Source organism: Chiloscyllium plagiosum, chromosome 17 (assembly GCF_004010195.1).
Source record: "Chiloscyllium plagiosum isolate BGI_BamShark_2017 chromosome 17, ASM401019v2, whole genome shotgun sequence".
NCBI classification, from domain to species: domain Eukaryota; kingdom Metazoa; phylum Chordata; class Chondrichthyes; order Orectolobiformes; family Hemiscylliidae; genus Chiloscyllium; species Chiloscyllium plagiosum.
The window spans coordinates 23,207,301-23,221,918 of record NC_057726.1 but is presented as its reverse complement, the minus strand read 5'-3'; the positions used below and the strand labels follow the sequence as shown (position 1 = coordinate 23,221,918).

The window sequence follows — 14,618 nt, the reverse complement described above, 5'->3', positions numbered from 1 at the left end:
AGGCAAGGCTAGGATGGAGGACCTAAAAATGTGTTGCTGGAAAAGTGCAGCAGGTCAGGCAGCATCCAAGGAGCAGGAGAATCGACGTTTCGGGCATGAGCATTCCTGAAGAAGGGCTCATGCCCGAAATGTCGATTCTCCTGCTCCTTGGATGCTGCCTGAGCTGCTGCGCTTTTCCAGCAACACATTTTCAGCTCTGATCTCCAGCATCTGCAGTCCTCACTTTCTCCTAGGATGGAGGACCTGTTTGGGGATTATCGAGCACTAGGAACTAAATTAAGGAACAGGTCCTCAAAGGTCATAATCTCTGGATTACTGCAAATTGTCTTAGGGACAAGAAAATTAGGGAAGTAAAAATGTGGCTAAGGGAATAGTGTGGGAAAGGAGGGTTCCACTTCGTGGGGCATTGGTATCAGTTTTGGAACTAGGCAGATCTGCGCTGATGGGATGGTCTCCACCTGAACCGATCTGGAACCAGCCTTCTAACGAAAAGGATAAATAGGGTGGTCACTAGGACTTTAAACTTGTGAGTTGTGGGGAAGGGAAACAAAAAGCAACAGTAAGTATGGTGATAAATGAAAAGGTAAGCAGCAGGTTAATATGTATGCAGACAGGTTTAAGTACAAGGCAGACTATGATAAAAGCAAAAATGAAGGAGATGTTACAGATGTTGTGAATCATGACAGTAAGAAAGCTAGCATAAAGGCACTGTAGCTGAATGCTCATAGCATTTGTAACACGGTTGATGAGTTACTGGCATGAATCATCGTGAACGCATATGATTTGGTAGCCATCATGGAGACATGGTTGCAGAATGGTCATGACTGGGCATTAAATATTCTGGAGTACCAGACTATTTGGAAGGACAGACAGGAATGCAGGGAGGTGGTGTAGTTCTGATATTCAAGGGCAACATCAGGGCAGTGCTGAGAGATGATATAGGTTCAATAGAGCATGAAATTGAATTCATTTGGTTGGAAGTTAGGAATTCCGAGAAGAAAATGTCACTGATAGGTGTAGTCTATAGGCTACCAAATAATAACATCACATTGGAGTGGGCAATAAATAAGGAAATAATTAATGCCGGCAAAAATGGTATGGCTATTATCATGGGAGATTTTACCAGATTGAACCAGCTCGGTCAGGATAGCCTCGAGGGGGGTTTGTTGAGAGTATCCATTATAGTTTTCTTGAACAGTATGTAATGGAACCAACGAGGGAGCAAGCTATCCTAGATCTGGTCCTGTGTAATGAGACAGGAATAACTAATGACCTCATAGTCGGGATCCTCTTGGAAGGAGTGATCACAGTTATGGTTGAATTTAAAATAAAGCTGGAGAGTGTGAAGATAAAATCCAATACCAGTGTCCTGTGCTTGAATAAGGGGGACTATGATAGAATGAGGGAGGAGCTGGCTAGAGTAGACTGGAAACAGAGACTTTATGATGCGACAGTTGACGAGCAGTGGAGGACCTTCCAAGAAATTTTTCGAAGTGCTCAGCAAAAGTATATTCTGGTGAGAAGAAAGGACGGTAAGAGGAGAGATAAGCTGCCATGGATGTCTAAGGAAATAAGGCAGGCTATAAAAGTGAGAGAAAAGGCATACAGAGTGGCCAAAATCAGTAGGAGTCTCGAAGATTGGAAAAGTTTAAGGGTCAACAGAAAGCCACAAAAAAGAGCTTTAAAGAAAAGTAAGCTAGAGTATGAGAAAAAAAAGTTGAAACTTGATTGCTGGAACAGCACAGCAGGTCAGGCAGCATCCAGGGAACAGGAGATTCCTGAAGAAGGGCCTGTGCCCGAAACGTCGAATCTCCTGTTCCCTGGATGCTGCCTGACCTGCTGTGCTGTTCCAGCAATCAAGTTTCAACTTTGATCTCCAGCATCTGCAGACCTCACTTTCTCCTATGAGAAAAAAAAAACTAGCACAGAATATAAAGACAGATAGCAAATGTTTCTATGAATATATAAAATGAAGAATAGTGGCTAAGTAAATGTTGATCCTTCAGAGGCTGAGAAGGGGCAATTAGTTATGGGACATGATGAAATGGCCGAGGCATTGAACAGGTAATTTGTATCTGTCTTCCCAGTGGAGGATACTAATAACATGCCAGTAAGTGACGAAGAGACGAAAGTAGGTGAGGACCTGGAAACAATTATTATTATAGAAGTGTTAGTGTTGGGTAATCCAAAGATAAGTAAGTCTCCTGGCCCTGATGGAATGTATCTCAGGGTACTAAAAGAGATGGCAGGAGAAATAGCAAGTGGACTGGTGGTGATTTTCTAAAATTCGTTTGACTCTGGGCAGTCTCAGCAGATAGGAAAATTGTAAATATGACACCACTGTTTAAAAATGGAAGTAGACAAAGGTGGGGAATTCTAGACTATTGAGCTTAACCACTGCAGTGGGGAAGATGCTTGTGTCTGTTATCAAGAAAGAAATAGCAGAGCATCTCAAAAGAAATTGTCCCATTGTACAGATGCAGCATAGTTCACCAAGGGCAGGTCATGCTTCACAAATCTTTTGGAAAACTATGAAGACATTTCAAGCAAGGTGAATAACGGGGGACCCAGTGGATGTGATGTACCTAGATTTCCAAAAGGCCTTTGACAAGGTGCTGCACATGAGGCTGCTGCATAAGATAAGGATGCATGGTGTTAGGAGTCAAGTATTAGTGTGGATTGGGGATTGGTTGACTGACAGGAAGCACACAGTGGGGATAAATGAGTGCTATTCTGACGGGCAATCAGTGACTAGTGGTGTGCCTCAGGGATCCGTGTTGGGACCACAATTATTTACAATTTATATAGATGATTTGGAGTTGGAGACCACGTGTATTGTGTCAAAGTTTGCCGATGACACAAAGATGAGTGGCAGAGCAAAGTATGCAGAAGACTGTGAATCTTTGCAAGAAACATAGATACATTGAATGGAAGGGTCCTTCCACATCCATCAAAGTGTCACCTGCACTTCCACAAATGTTATTTATACTGTCTATTGCTCCCTATGCTGTCTCCTCTACATTGGGGAGACAGGACGCTTACTTACAGAGAGCTTCGAAAACATCTCCAGGACACCTGCACCAACCAACCCCACCGCCCCTTGGCCGAACACATCTATTGCCCCTCCCACTCCGGCAAGGGCATGCAGGTCTTGGGCCTCCTCCATCACCACTCCCTTACCATCCAACGACGGAGGAAGAACGCCTCATCTTTTGTCTTGGCACCCTCCAACCACATGGCATCAATGTGGATTTCACCAGTTTCCTCATTTCCCCTCCCCCCACCTTATCCCAGTTCCAACCTTCCAGCTCAGCACTACCCTCATGCCCAGTCCCACCTGTCTTATGAGGGGAAGCTGAATACACTGGGATTATATTCATTGGAATTCAGAAGAATGAGGCGGGACCTTATAGAAACATAACATTATGAAGGGAATTAATAAAATAGAAATAGGTAGGATGTTTCTACTGGTGGTAGAAAGTGGGGACGGCAGATGCTGAAGATCAGAGTCGAAAGTGGGGTGCTGGAAAAGCACAGCAGGTCAGGCAGCATCCGAGGAGCAGGAGAATCGACGTTTTAGGCATAAGCCCTTCATCAGGAATAATTTTTCTACTGGTGGGTGAGACTAGGACAAGAGGTCATGGTCTCAAGATTAGAGGAAACAGGTTTAGAATTGAACTGAAAAGGAACTTCTTCATCCAGAGGGTTGTTAATCTATGGAACTCCTTGCCCTGGGAAGTAGTTGACACTACTTCAGTAATCACTTTTAAAGCTAAGGTAGATACCTTTTTGAAAAATAAAGGAATTAAGGGATATGTTAAAAACACGGGTAAGTGGAGTTGAGTCCACGACAAGATTAGCCGTGATCTTATTGAGTGGCAGAGCAGGCTCGAAGGCCAAATGGCCTACTCCTGCTCCTAGTTCTTATGTTCTTATGTTCTATCCCTGCAACTGCCGAAGTTGTAACACCTGCACATTTTTCTCCTCCCTCCTTAGTATTCAAAGGCCCAAATATTACCTTGCAGGTGATGCACTTTACCTGCACCTCTCACAATCTAGCATTCATTGCTCACAATGTGGTCTTCTCTACACTGGGGAAATGAAGCATAGACTGGGTGACCACTTTGCAGCACATCTATGTTCCACCCACAAAATAAACCATGAGGTTTCAGTTGCCTTCCACTTGATGTAGTGGCTCACAGCACCAGGGACCCAGGTTTGATTCCCACCTTGGGTGACTGCCTGTGTGGAATTTTAACATTCTCTCCGTATTTGTGTGGGTTTCCTCTGGGTGCTTTGGCTTCCTCCCACAGTCCAAAGATGTGCAGGCCAGGTGAATTGGCCATGCTAAATTGACCATAGTGTTCAGGGATGTGTAGTATATGTGCATTAGTCGGGGGTAAATATAGGGGAATAGATCTGTGTGGGTTACTCTTTGTTGGGCTGAAGGTCCTGTTTCCATACTGTAGGGAATCTAATCTAATCTTTAACACACCATCCTGTTCTCTGACCAACATCTCTGTGTCAGGCTTGCTGCAGTGCTCCAGTGAAGCTCAATGCAAGCTGGAAGAACAGCACCTCATTTTCCACTTGGGTACCCTGTAGCTCTCTGTACTCAATATCAAGTTCAATAATTTTAGGGCCTGAACTCTCCTATACCCTACCCCACACACCAAACCTTGTTATTACATGGTCTAACATTACACTCTACCTATTATTATCCATTAATGGTCTCCATTAACAGCTAGTCACCCTCAAAGATAGATCATTATCCACTGTTTTATCTGTCCAACTGTTCTAATCTCTCTTTGGGCTGTAACACCACCTATCGTTTACTACTTACTCCCTCACCCCACCATATCTTCTGCATATAAACCGACATTTTCCCTAGCTACGGTCAATCTGAGGAAAGGTCACCAGACCCGATACGTTAATTCTGATCTCTTTTCACAGATGCTGCCAGACCTGATGAGCTCTTCCAGCAATTTATTTTTGTTTCAGCAGGAAGATGCATGTTTGTTAGTGTATGTTTCCTAATTTTTCTGTTCTATATTCAAGGTGGGCCCTTTAACAACACTGCAGAATACTCAGTGCCTTTGCAACCACCTCACCTTCTTCAGCAGCTCCTTTTTTGTCATGCCCAATGCAGTTGATGTCAGCAAGACAGCAGAACTGTTCGCCACTTTTGTTGATAACCCAGTTGTTGTTACAACAGTTGCCTGCATTTTTGGGCTGTACATCCTTGCTGTGGTTTGGGCAAGAAGGAAAGATAAGCAAGATATGACCAAGGTGAGTTATATAGTCAGTCAGTTTAAAAATCTCCACTTTCAATCTCTTTCTCTCTTTTGCCTCTCAGCCATTTCATCTCATTGTGTGTTTCTCTCTTTAAACAGAAGTGATTCCAATAAGTGATTCCAATTTTAAACACAACATTTATTTGACATCATGCAGCTGGAATTTAACGTACTTCCCAGTAGCAAGCTTGATGGTGGGCGGCATTAATTATGTGGGAGAGAGTGGATTGTGTTGCCTGGCAACCACCACTCCAATTAAACCCAAGGCAAGAAAACCTTAAATGGGCATTTAATTCCTCCTTAATGGCCTCATCTTGCTATCAGTGGATCTTTGTTTGGGAACACAGTAAGCAAGCAAGCCAATACTGGGCTACTTGTAGGTCTAATTGGAGTGTGCTTGGGCTGGGTGTGTGTCCTTTGTTCAAACACTCAATGTCTGATAGAAGGACTCAGCATTGGGAAGAGAGACTCCCTTTTTAGAGTCATCACCCAGGTATTGCTGTGACATAGTCTCCTACAATCCTTACCCTGTAAACACCTACCCACCATTGCTTGCTTGATGCCCAGATCATTCCATGATCCTGATCCTCAGGAGGGTGTCTTTTCTGCAGCAGCCACAGCCTCCCATCAGTGCTGTTGAGCAAGCACAGTTGCCAGCTCCTGATTGGCCAGCAGTTCCTCAAGGGTAGAAGTCAAGGTTAGAGTGGTGCTGGAAAAGCACAACAGGTCAAGCAGCATCCGAGGAGCAGGAAAATCGACATTTCAGGCAATAGTCCTTCATTCCTGATTGAAGGACTTTTGCCCGAAAGGTCGATTTTCCTGCTCCTCGGATGCTGCCTGACCTGCTGTGCTTTTCAAGCACCACTCTAATCTTGATTCTGATCTCCAGCATCTGCAGTCCTCACTTTCACCTCAAGGGTAGAAACTCTGTCCTGAGATTCCTGGTTCCCAGGAAGGGCCTAGGGTAGCATGAGAACCGGTCAGCCTTCCTGAAGAGAAGAGATCTGGAGGTGTCATCAGCTCTCCAGCTGACAATCAAGAACTCTTATCACTTCCACTACATCCAACCCAGTAATAGATGAACCGTACCATGCTGTCAGAGAGCATTCGACCAGACAATTAAGGACAATGCCATACCAATCCAGGAGTGTGCATTAAGGCTGGTTCAGGGAGTTAGGAGCATTTGTCATTTTGGCAACCTCATACATAATTTGTGATTCTTAATGTGTAATGGTTGTGATGTGATTTGATGATTTTCTGAAATTGTGATCGATAAATTAGCCAAATCAGAAAATAAACATTGAGGCACCAGAAATAAACTACAGGGACAAATACACTTAATATAAACAAATTAATTTTAAATTCAAATGTCTATACTTGGCATATTTAATTAGCTACATTTTTATGTAATGGCACCCTTGTATCATTTGTCCAACTATCTACTTTTCCAGCAGATATCTGGTCTGTTACAGTGCAGTCTGTGCACTCTAACAATCTCACATTTACCATTTATCTCTTTACTTTCCCATGGTCCTGTCAATCACAAAGCCTAACTAGGTAAAGAAAACTTACAAATAGATAGCATAAGGTATAAAACCCCTTAAGACTTGGGAAGTGCTAACATATTATTGTTATCAAAATTATACGACTGTCTACTGTTTTTCTTTAAAATAAGACTTTGCTCAAGTGAACTGTATTTGAGACTCTGTCATTTTTAAAATCCAATTCTCTTTCTTTTCAACTTGAAAATGAAAGGCGAAAATAACAGTACTTGCTGATAATGACCCATTTGCCCAGTACCGCTATTTGGTGACGGTTTTTACAGGACATCGCCGAGGAGCAAGTACAACAGCTAAGGTGTGCAATCATTTCAAGATCTGTGCAATTTACCATTGCTGCTTTTAATATTGGATGCAGAATTGACAACTGATGAATTCTTTTGTGCTTTACACATTATGGCTGTACTTATAGACTCATAACGACCAGTTGTACATTGTGAAAGTAGAATAACTTGTTAGCTTGCAAGTTTTAATCTGCTCACATGGGTGTTCTGCAGGGTGTGTTCTGAACTCTGGTCAAACTGCTGATTTTTATTTGTGCTGTGAACATGAAATGCAACATTCGCTGAGAAAAAGAATTCTGTAAAAAATCCATAATGGTCTCTGCAGATCCAAAGAACTGCTTGAGAGCTTGTTAAATGAAATAAAATTAGAATCACATTTTAGTTAATGAAAATCCTGAATGGTGCAAGGTATCCTCCTGGAAAGAATTTATTTAACACTGCTTTCTGCTTGCATGTTGGGTTTTTGATCACAACTTGTACCTTTCAAGTTGATTTACACCGCAGTCTGATTGCAAAATTAGAATTATAACCAAAACTCATGACTCCTTCAAGATTAAGATGGAGAAGTTCTCGTGAGTAAACAATCAGCCAGTTCTTGAACAAAATCACCAAAGAATTTAACTCCCTGAAGCTCTTGATGGTGATTGATTGCAAAACATGCATGAATACCTTTTTTTAAAAGAATAGAGTAGAAATTTATTGTCACGTGTACTTTTACATGAAAAGTACAATGAGAAGTTTTAGAAGTTGCCGCATCACGGCACCTACATTAGTGACAGAAGTCATACACAGTATTAAAAAAAAGTAAAATTAAGACAAAATTCATCACAGTTCAGTTAACACTCCTGGTTTCAGGTAAGCCGATTAAGGAATGATGAAATCCCCTAAGATACAGCTGAGATAAGATCAGCATTCCAGGATGAGAACACCATGCCAGGCCACTGGAATACTGAGCCAAAGCCTCCACTGAAGAAAACCACCATGCCAGGTTGAGACCACCTCGCCTTATGACTCAGTGTGTACTGGTCTCCATTTGGGAAAGTCAGATGTGCAAGCATTAGAACTATACTTTGAAAATACACTGAGTAGATGGGTTATGACATCAGTCAGTGCATGACACTGGGTAGAAATTTACAGGATCTGGATCAGTGGTGCTGGAAGAGCACAGCAATTCAGGCAGTCAGTGCATGACACTGGATAGAAATTTACAGGAGCCTGAACAACATGGGCTGTGGTGCGATTGGCTGCACAGTGAGCTCAGTTTCTTGCTGTGCAGCAAGCAGCAAGTTGCCTAAAAAGGGGTATTATGGCTTGTTAAAGATCTTATTAATGCCAAGACCTTTGTCATTAATAAGTGGCCACACACCAATCAGTTTCATTTGTAAACAGCCACTCGGCTCCAATCCATCAGGACGTTGCTGGAACCCACTGCAAAATAAAATGAGATTGCAAAAGGCATCAGATTATTTGCTTTCAAAACATGCAGTCATCCTTGTAAATCCATGGTTTCAAATCAGTTCTTGCTCATTTCTGTTCACAGTTAAAGAGCACAAAAATACAATATCATGATCTTTACAACAATTAAAGCAGGGACTAGGGTGAGAGAATGGGGTTTCATGTGTGAGGGAGTGTCAGGCATGATGGCGATGTGCTCTACACAACATGGTTTTGTGGCTTCTGGGTTATTATGTTTCCATAGAGGGGCATTACTGGACTGCCAGCTGTTGTCCAGGTGCACAACAGTTGGTCTTTTAGCAGATGTTTACTGAGCATTGCGACATTCTGGGAACAATGGTAAATTGGAACTAGAATTGATCATGAGGGACTCCATAAGAGCAGGATAGGTAGTTAATGAGGCAATTTTAGTTCAATATTGCAAGGCATCTCAAATGGTCGTATGGTGAAAAACCCTCCTAAAACTTGATTCAACCCGCACTTGGCCAGAAAACCCGAAGATTAACCCACTGAGTTAACATCAAATTTACGATTTTCAACTTCACTATTCTAACTAACCATTCTCTTAAAAACACACAACTGAAGATGCATTTAACAGCAGGAATGACTCCTGCAGAGCTATGTAAAAGAATCATCAATAAATCTTGTGAGTAGTGAGCAGGTATGTGCCCTCATGATGGCCACAGTGTGGAGAACGCAAAACAGACTCCATGAATCAGAAGATAACTCCAGTGAGTAACAGGGGGCTTCTCTCTCCCCTGTTTTGTCCATTGCCTCAGGAACTGATGGTCTGTTGCAGAGTGTCTCTCATTGTAGGATTGTTGCCTTTATGCACATTGAAAAGCCCTTGTCACCAACAAGACTTTCCTGGGGCAACATGGTGACTTGGAGAATGCTGATGGAGACATAATGCATTGTGATTTGTTGCCAGGGTAATGGGAATCCACCAGCATGATATTTCAATATGGTCACATACCAACTGTAATTCAGTGAGTAGGAGACTTTGGATTGTGGTTTATCTCCCCATTAAGATGCAGTGGCAGCAGCCTGATGTGCCTGTATCTAATGGCTCTCGATAGAATGGAGAATTTCAAATCCTGGCAAAATCTTGCATCAATTCTACCTTTTTTGCATGGCATCAATGACCTGGCTACATTATCACCTGACCAGGGATAAGCAGTGAACTAGAATTGTTGGTAATGGCATCGGCTTCTATCAGGAAGGAAGCGCGAGAGATCAAACAAAGGGCTGCAGTGACCTTGACAACCACCAATGGGGCTATTTACAATCTCCAAAGCAGCTACCCCAAGCACTGAGGATGTCACCTAGACAGGGGATGAAACGTTTGCAACAAAAACTTCCAGCTCGGCGAACAGAACCACAGCAGCTACCATTGGAGTTTGAGGAGGAGGCACTGTTCAATGCACTAGCCTTCTCACTAATTTGTGACCAGATGAAAACGTTTTAGACCATAGTGCTTCTCTAATAGGACTGGGCTATAAATGAGGCAAAGTATCAGACAAAGGTAAATAATCACCACAAATAATATGCCACTTGATGCAGCTGGTGCTAGACTAAATGTGTGCATATGCATACGCAGAGGCAAAAACAAACCGACACAGACACACAGAGCATTCCTCTTACTCCAAAACAAAATCTCTCTTTCTTGAATATCTCCAGTGGCTTAGACTCCACAGATTCTGAAGTAGAGAATTGCACGGGTGACTACCCTCTGAGTGAAGAAATTCTTCCCTATCTCAGTCCAAAATGGCCTACATTGTGTCCTGAGATTGTGACCTCTGGTTCTACACTACTTTGTTAAACCCTTTACATCAGGATCCCATCTCATTCTTCTAAACTCCAGTAAATACAAGCAACCTCTTCTCATACGACAATATTACTATCCTCAGTATCAGCTTAGTGAACCTTTGCTGCACTCCCTTTATGGCAAATACATTCATTTCTTAGGTAGGGCAACCAAATCTGCATGTAAAATTCCAGATATGGACTCAGCATGACATCTCTACAACTTCAAATCTTTTCCAATGAGGCCAATATTCTATTTGACTTTCTAATTGCTTGCTGTGCCTGCCTATCTACTTTTCTTGACTGGTGTACAAGAACACCCAGATCCCTTTGTACACCTGTTTTTCACACCAAACTGTACAAGTACACATTTAGCCACGCTGTCCTGCATCTGCCATGTTTGCTCATTCACATAACATCTCTTGGTGATCTTGAGGCCTTCACACTTCCTCCTCACAACTCACACTCCCTCCCAGTTTTGTGCCATCAGCATATATAAGATAGTAGAAAATCTTAATATGTCCTTTGCGATGAGGAAGAGAATTTGTTCAATAGCAGTGTTATATAGAATGTGATTTTTCTTGAAAAACTTGAATTTGTTGCAAACCAGTTATAATTTTGAAATTATAATTTTGAAATGATGTTTGAAATTTCTAAAGATCTGGGTTTGGTTTTGTTTATTATATTTTGATATCTTTTGTTATCCAGGTGACTATTACATTATATGGCTCAGAGGGAGAGAGTGACCCACATTTCCTTACTGACCTTGAAAAACCTAACTTTGAGAGAGGAGGGGTTGATGGATTTCTTCTAACGACACTTTTCCCACTTGGGGATCTCCAAAGCATTCGACTATGGCATGACAATTCAGGATCTAGTCCATCCTGGTAAGCACTTCTAGGCAAATTAGCAGAGAGGATTTTACATGGAGGCATAGTAACAGGCACTGTTCAGATATAACTCGCCCCACCCACTAGAATGAAAGCACTTTAGATGTATACAGTAATATTGAACTTCCTGAGCAAAATATTTGGATTAAAAATGATGAAATCCACATTAACATCACCTTCAAATCCAAAGTATGTCAACCTCGTTACTAAAGTGCATTTTGGTTGTTAAGACTGGCTTTTTCCCAATTGCTGTTGATAAAGTATAGTAATGTTGTACCAAAGATTGTTCCTTTCTTTGACGTTCTGTTGAGTTGTGCTAAAATACTGACTTCTTTAAACTGGAACATGACAAAGATATTTATCCATAAATATGATGCAATAAGATTAAATAATGTGTAAAATGTTTAGTCCAGGATATTTCTGAGCAATTAAACTACCAGCATTTGATAACGCAAGAACAGTCCTTGTTTTAAACCTGCATAAAGCCTTCAAAACTTAAGCAGAGTGTGAACTTTGAATTTTTCCAAATTTCCCTCAGTATGGCTTCATCAGTAGATATCTGTAATTAAACAAATTATTGGACAGAATCCAAAAACTGTCTGATCCATCTTGCCTTTAATGTGTAGCTTAGAATTAAAAAACGTAAAATCTCATAGGCCATTCAGCTCGTTGTGCCTATGCTGGTTCTTTAGTTCCACACCCCACTATTTTTTAACTGTAGTCCCTTTCAAGTGTATATCCAATTGCCCTTTAATAGTTGCTATGGATTTTGAATATACCAACCTTTGAAGTTCATCCCAGAGGAGAAAGTGAGGGCTGCAGATGCTGGAGATCAGAGCTGAAAATGTGTTGCTGGAAAAAGCGCAGCAGGTCAGGCAGCATACAAAGAGCAGGAGAATCAATGTTTCGGGCATGAGCCCTTCTTCAGGAATGAGCCTTTCCTGAAGAAGGGCTCATGCCCGAAACGTCGATTCTCCTGCTCCTTGGATGCTGCCTGACCTGCTGCGCTTTTTCTAGCAACACATTTTCAGTTCATCCCAGAGCTTGCAATCCTCAGTGTGAAAAAAAACTCCTCATTTGTCCATCTGGTTATTTTTGACAGCTGTTTTAAGTCTGTGACTGATGATCCCAAATGCATTGCCAGAGGAAACTATTTCTCAGTGCTTGCTTGATTAAAACCCTTCATAATTTTGAACACCTCTATTAGTTTCCCCCTTAACTATATCTGTTTTAGGAGAACAGTCTCAACTTCTCTAACCTCTTTATATCCATAGAATCCCTACAGTGTTGAAACAGGCCATTTGGCCCAAAAAGTCCACACTGACCCTCTGAAGAGCATCCCATCCAGACCCATCCCCCTACCCTTTCCTGTAACCCTCATTTCTCATGGCTAACATACCTAACTTTTACATCCCTGAATACTGTGGGCAATTTAACATGGCCAGTCCACCTAACTTGTACATCTTTGGATAAAACTGAAGTCCTTCATGCCTGGTATGTAAACTACTAGTTCCTTAATGTATTTGGATTTCTCATGGTGTTTGGAATCCCTGGGATATAACAGTTTAACACATTGAATGGCAAGACATGACCTTCAATTTTAAAGTGACTGATAGGAATAAGCAACCCAATTACTTTGACATAAAAATGTAATATTAAAACAGCATGGCTCTTGCACATATCCCAAATTCAGACTAGACAAAATCACCACAGACTGACTAAAGAAAGCACAAAAATTATTGCAGTAATGAATAAAGCAGCAAGAGAACAGGGAGAAGTTTTTTTGTTTCAAAATTTTGAAGTGTCCAATCCAAAAGATGATTGCCATTTAGACATATGTAAAACTGAATTTTGCTATTTGAATTACGTTCCAGGTATGTGAATCGTGTAACAGTGCTTGACTTAGAAACAGATGAGCGATGGTGTTTCCTGTGTAACTCCTGGTTGGCTATTGATGTTGGAGACTGTCTTTTAGACAAAACTTTTCCAGTTGCAACTGAGATGGACCTGAAACGATTTAGGTACCAGAAGCTCATATACACATACAGATTATCCAATGTATTTTTGTTCAATTATTCTGTAACTATGATTCCTTATTTTTGTGGTAATACATTAATGGAGATATCAACCTTGGTTGGATTTAACACACTTCCTTCTAAGTCAGATAGTCATAAATTCAATTCCATTTGAGCATAAAATCTGGAGTGGGCACACCAGTAAAGAATCATGCAAGGGCTGACTGTCAAAGTTGTGATCTTTAGGATAAACCAAGACAACTGGGCGGCACGGTGGCACAGTGGTTAGCACTGCCGCCTCACAGTGCCAGAAACCTAGGTTCAATTCCCGCCTCAGGCAATTGTCTGTGTGGAGTTTGCACATTCTCCCCGTGTGTCGGTTTCCTCCCACAGTCCAAAAATGTGCAGGTTAGGTGAATTAGCCATGCCAAATTGTCCGTAGTGTTAGGTGAAGGGATAAATGTAGGGGAATGGGTCTGGGTGGATTGCTCTTCGCAGGGTCGGTGTGGACTTGTTGGGCCGAAGGGCCTGTTTCCACACTGTAAGTAATCTAATCTAATCTAAGTGAACAAGCCTCTTGACTCAAGGCACTATTCAAAACAGAGCAACGAGGTAATCTAATGATCATGAAAACAGATCAACTGATAGTTATTTTGTTGCTGTTTGGGGGACTTTGGTGTGCTCAAATTAGCTATTCCACATTGTTACATTACAAAGGAACTGTACTTCAAAAGCTCTTCATTGGTTGTAAATACTTTGGAAAAAATATTATCAAAACATATATTCCTCCTTTATGTACTTAACGGTGATCACAAAATATTAGTCTTGAGCTAGTCAATCATTGCACCAGACTAGGGTTGATCATTAACGCCTGTCCAACAGAGTGCCTTGTTATGCCAGTTAGCTGTTGAGAATAAAATAACATAGGTACATATACATAGCCCATTCTCTTTACTGAATGGATAATTAATCAGTTCATTGCTTTCTGCACAAATTCTGGACTCTAGCAGTCCCTTGCTCTTAATTCTGGCATCCAGGTTTGCCAAACACTGCCAGTTAAGCAAAGACAAGCAGTTTGGTGCATGACATTAGGATAAGATAATTTTTTTATGACTTGTTATGGAGTTGGTATCACAGGGAGAGGTAGGTCAGGGAAGTAAAGCCAAGACAGTGTAGTAATTAGAAGTGCCCATCCTAAGCTGGTTGTGAGATCACCCTGGCAGGACACTAGCCACCATTTTTTCACCTGTCTGGAAGGTGGGTAATCAAGGAGGTAGTGAGTTGGGGCTCTTAAGCGGCATTTGTTGACCACATA

General features: G+C 41.6%; 1 protein-coding gene across 1 annotated transcript in view; it reads left to right on the top strand.

The window, feature by feature from the left end:
- Positions 1–14,618, top strand: part of pkd1l2a (polycystic kidney disease 1 like 2a) — a 145,586-nt gene that overhangs the window by 84,828 nt on the left and 46,140 nt on the right. Inside the window, 4 exon segments of the mRNA XM_043707511.1 lie at positions 5,059–5,289; positions 7,050–7,151; positions 11,107–11,285; positions 13,163–13,309. Of these exon segments, the coding sequence (XP_043563446.1) occupies positions 5,059–5,289; positions 7,050–7,151; positions 11,107–11,285; positions 13,163–13,309 (659 nt within the window).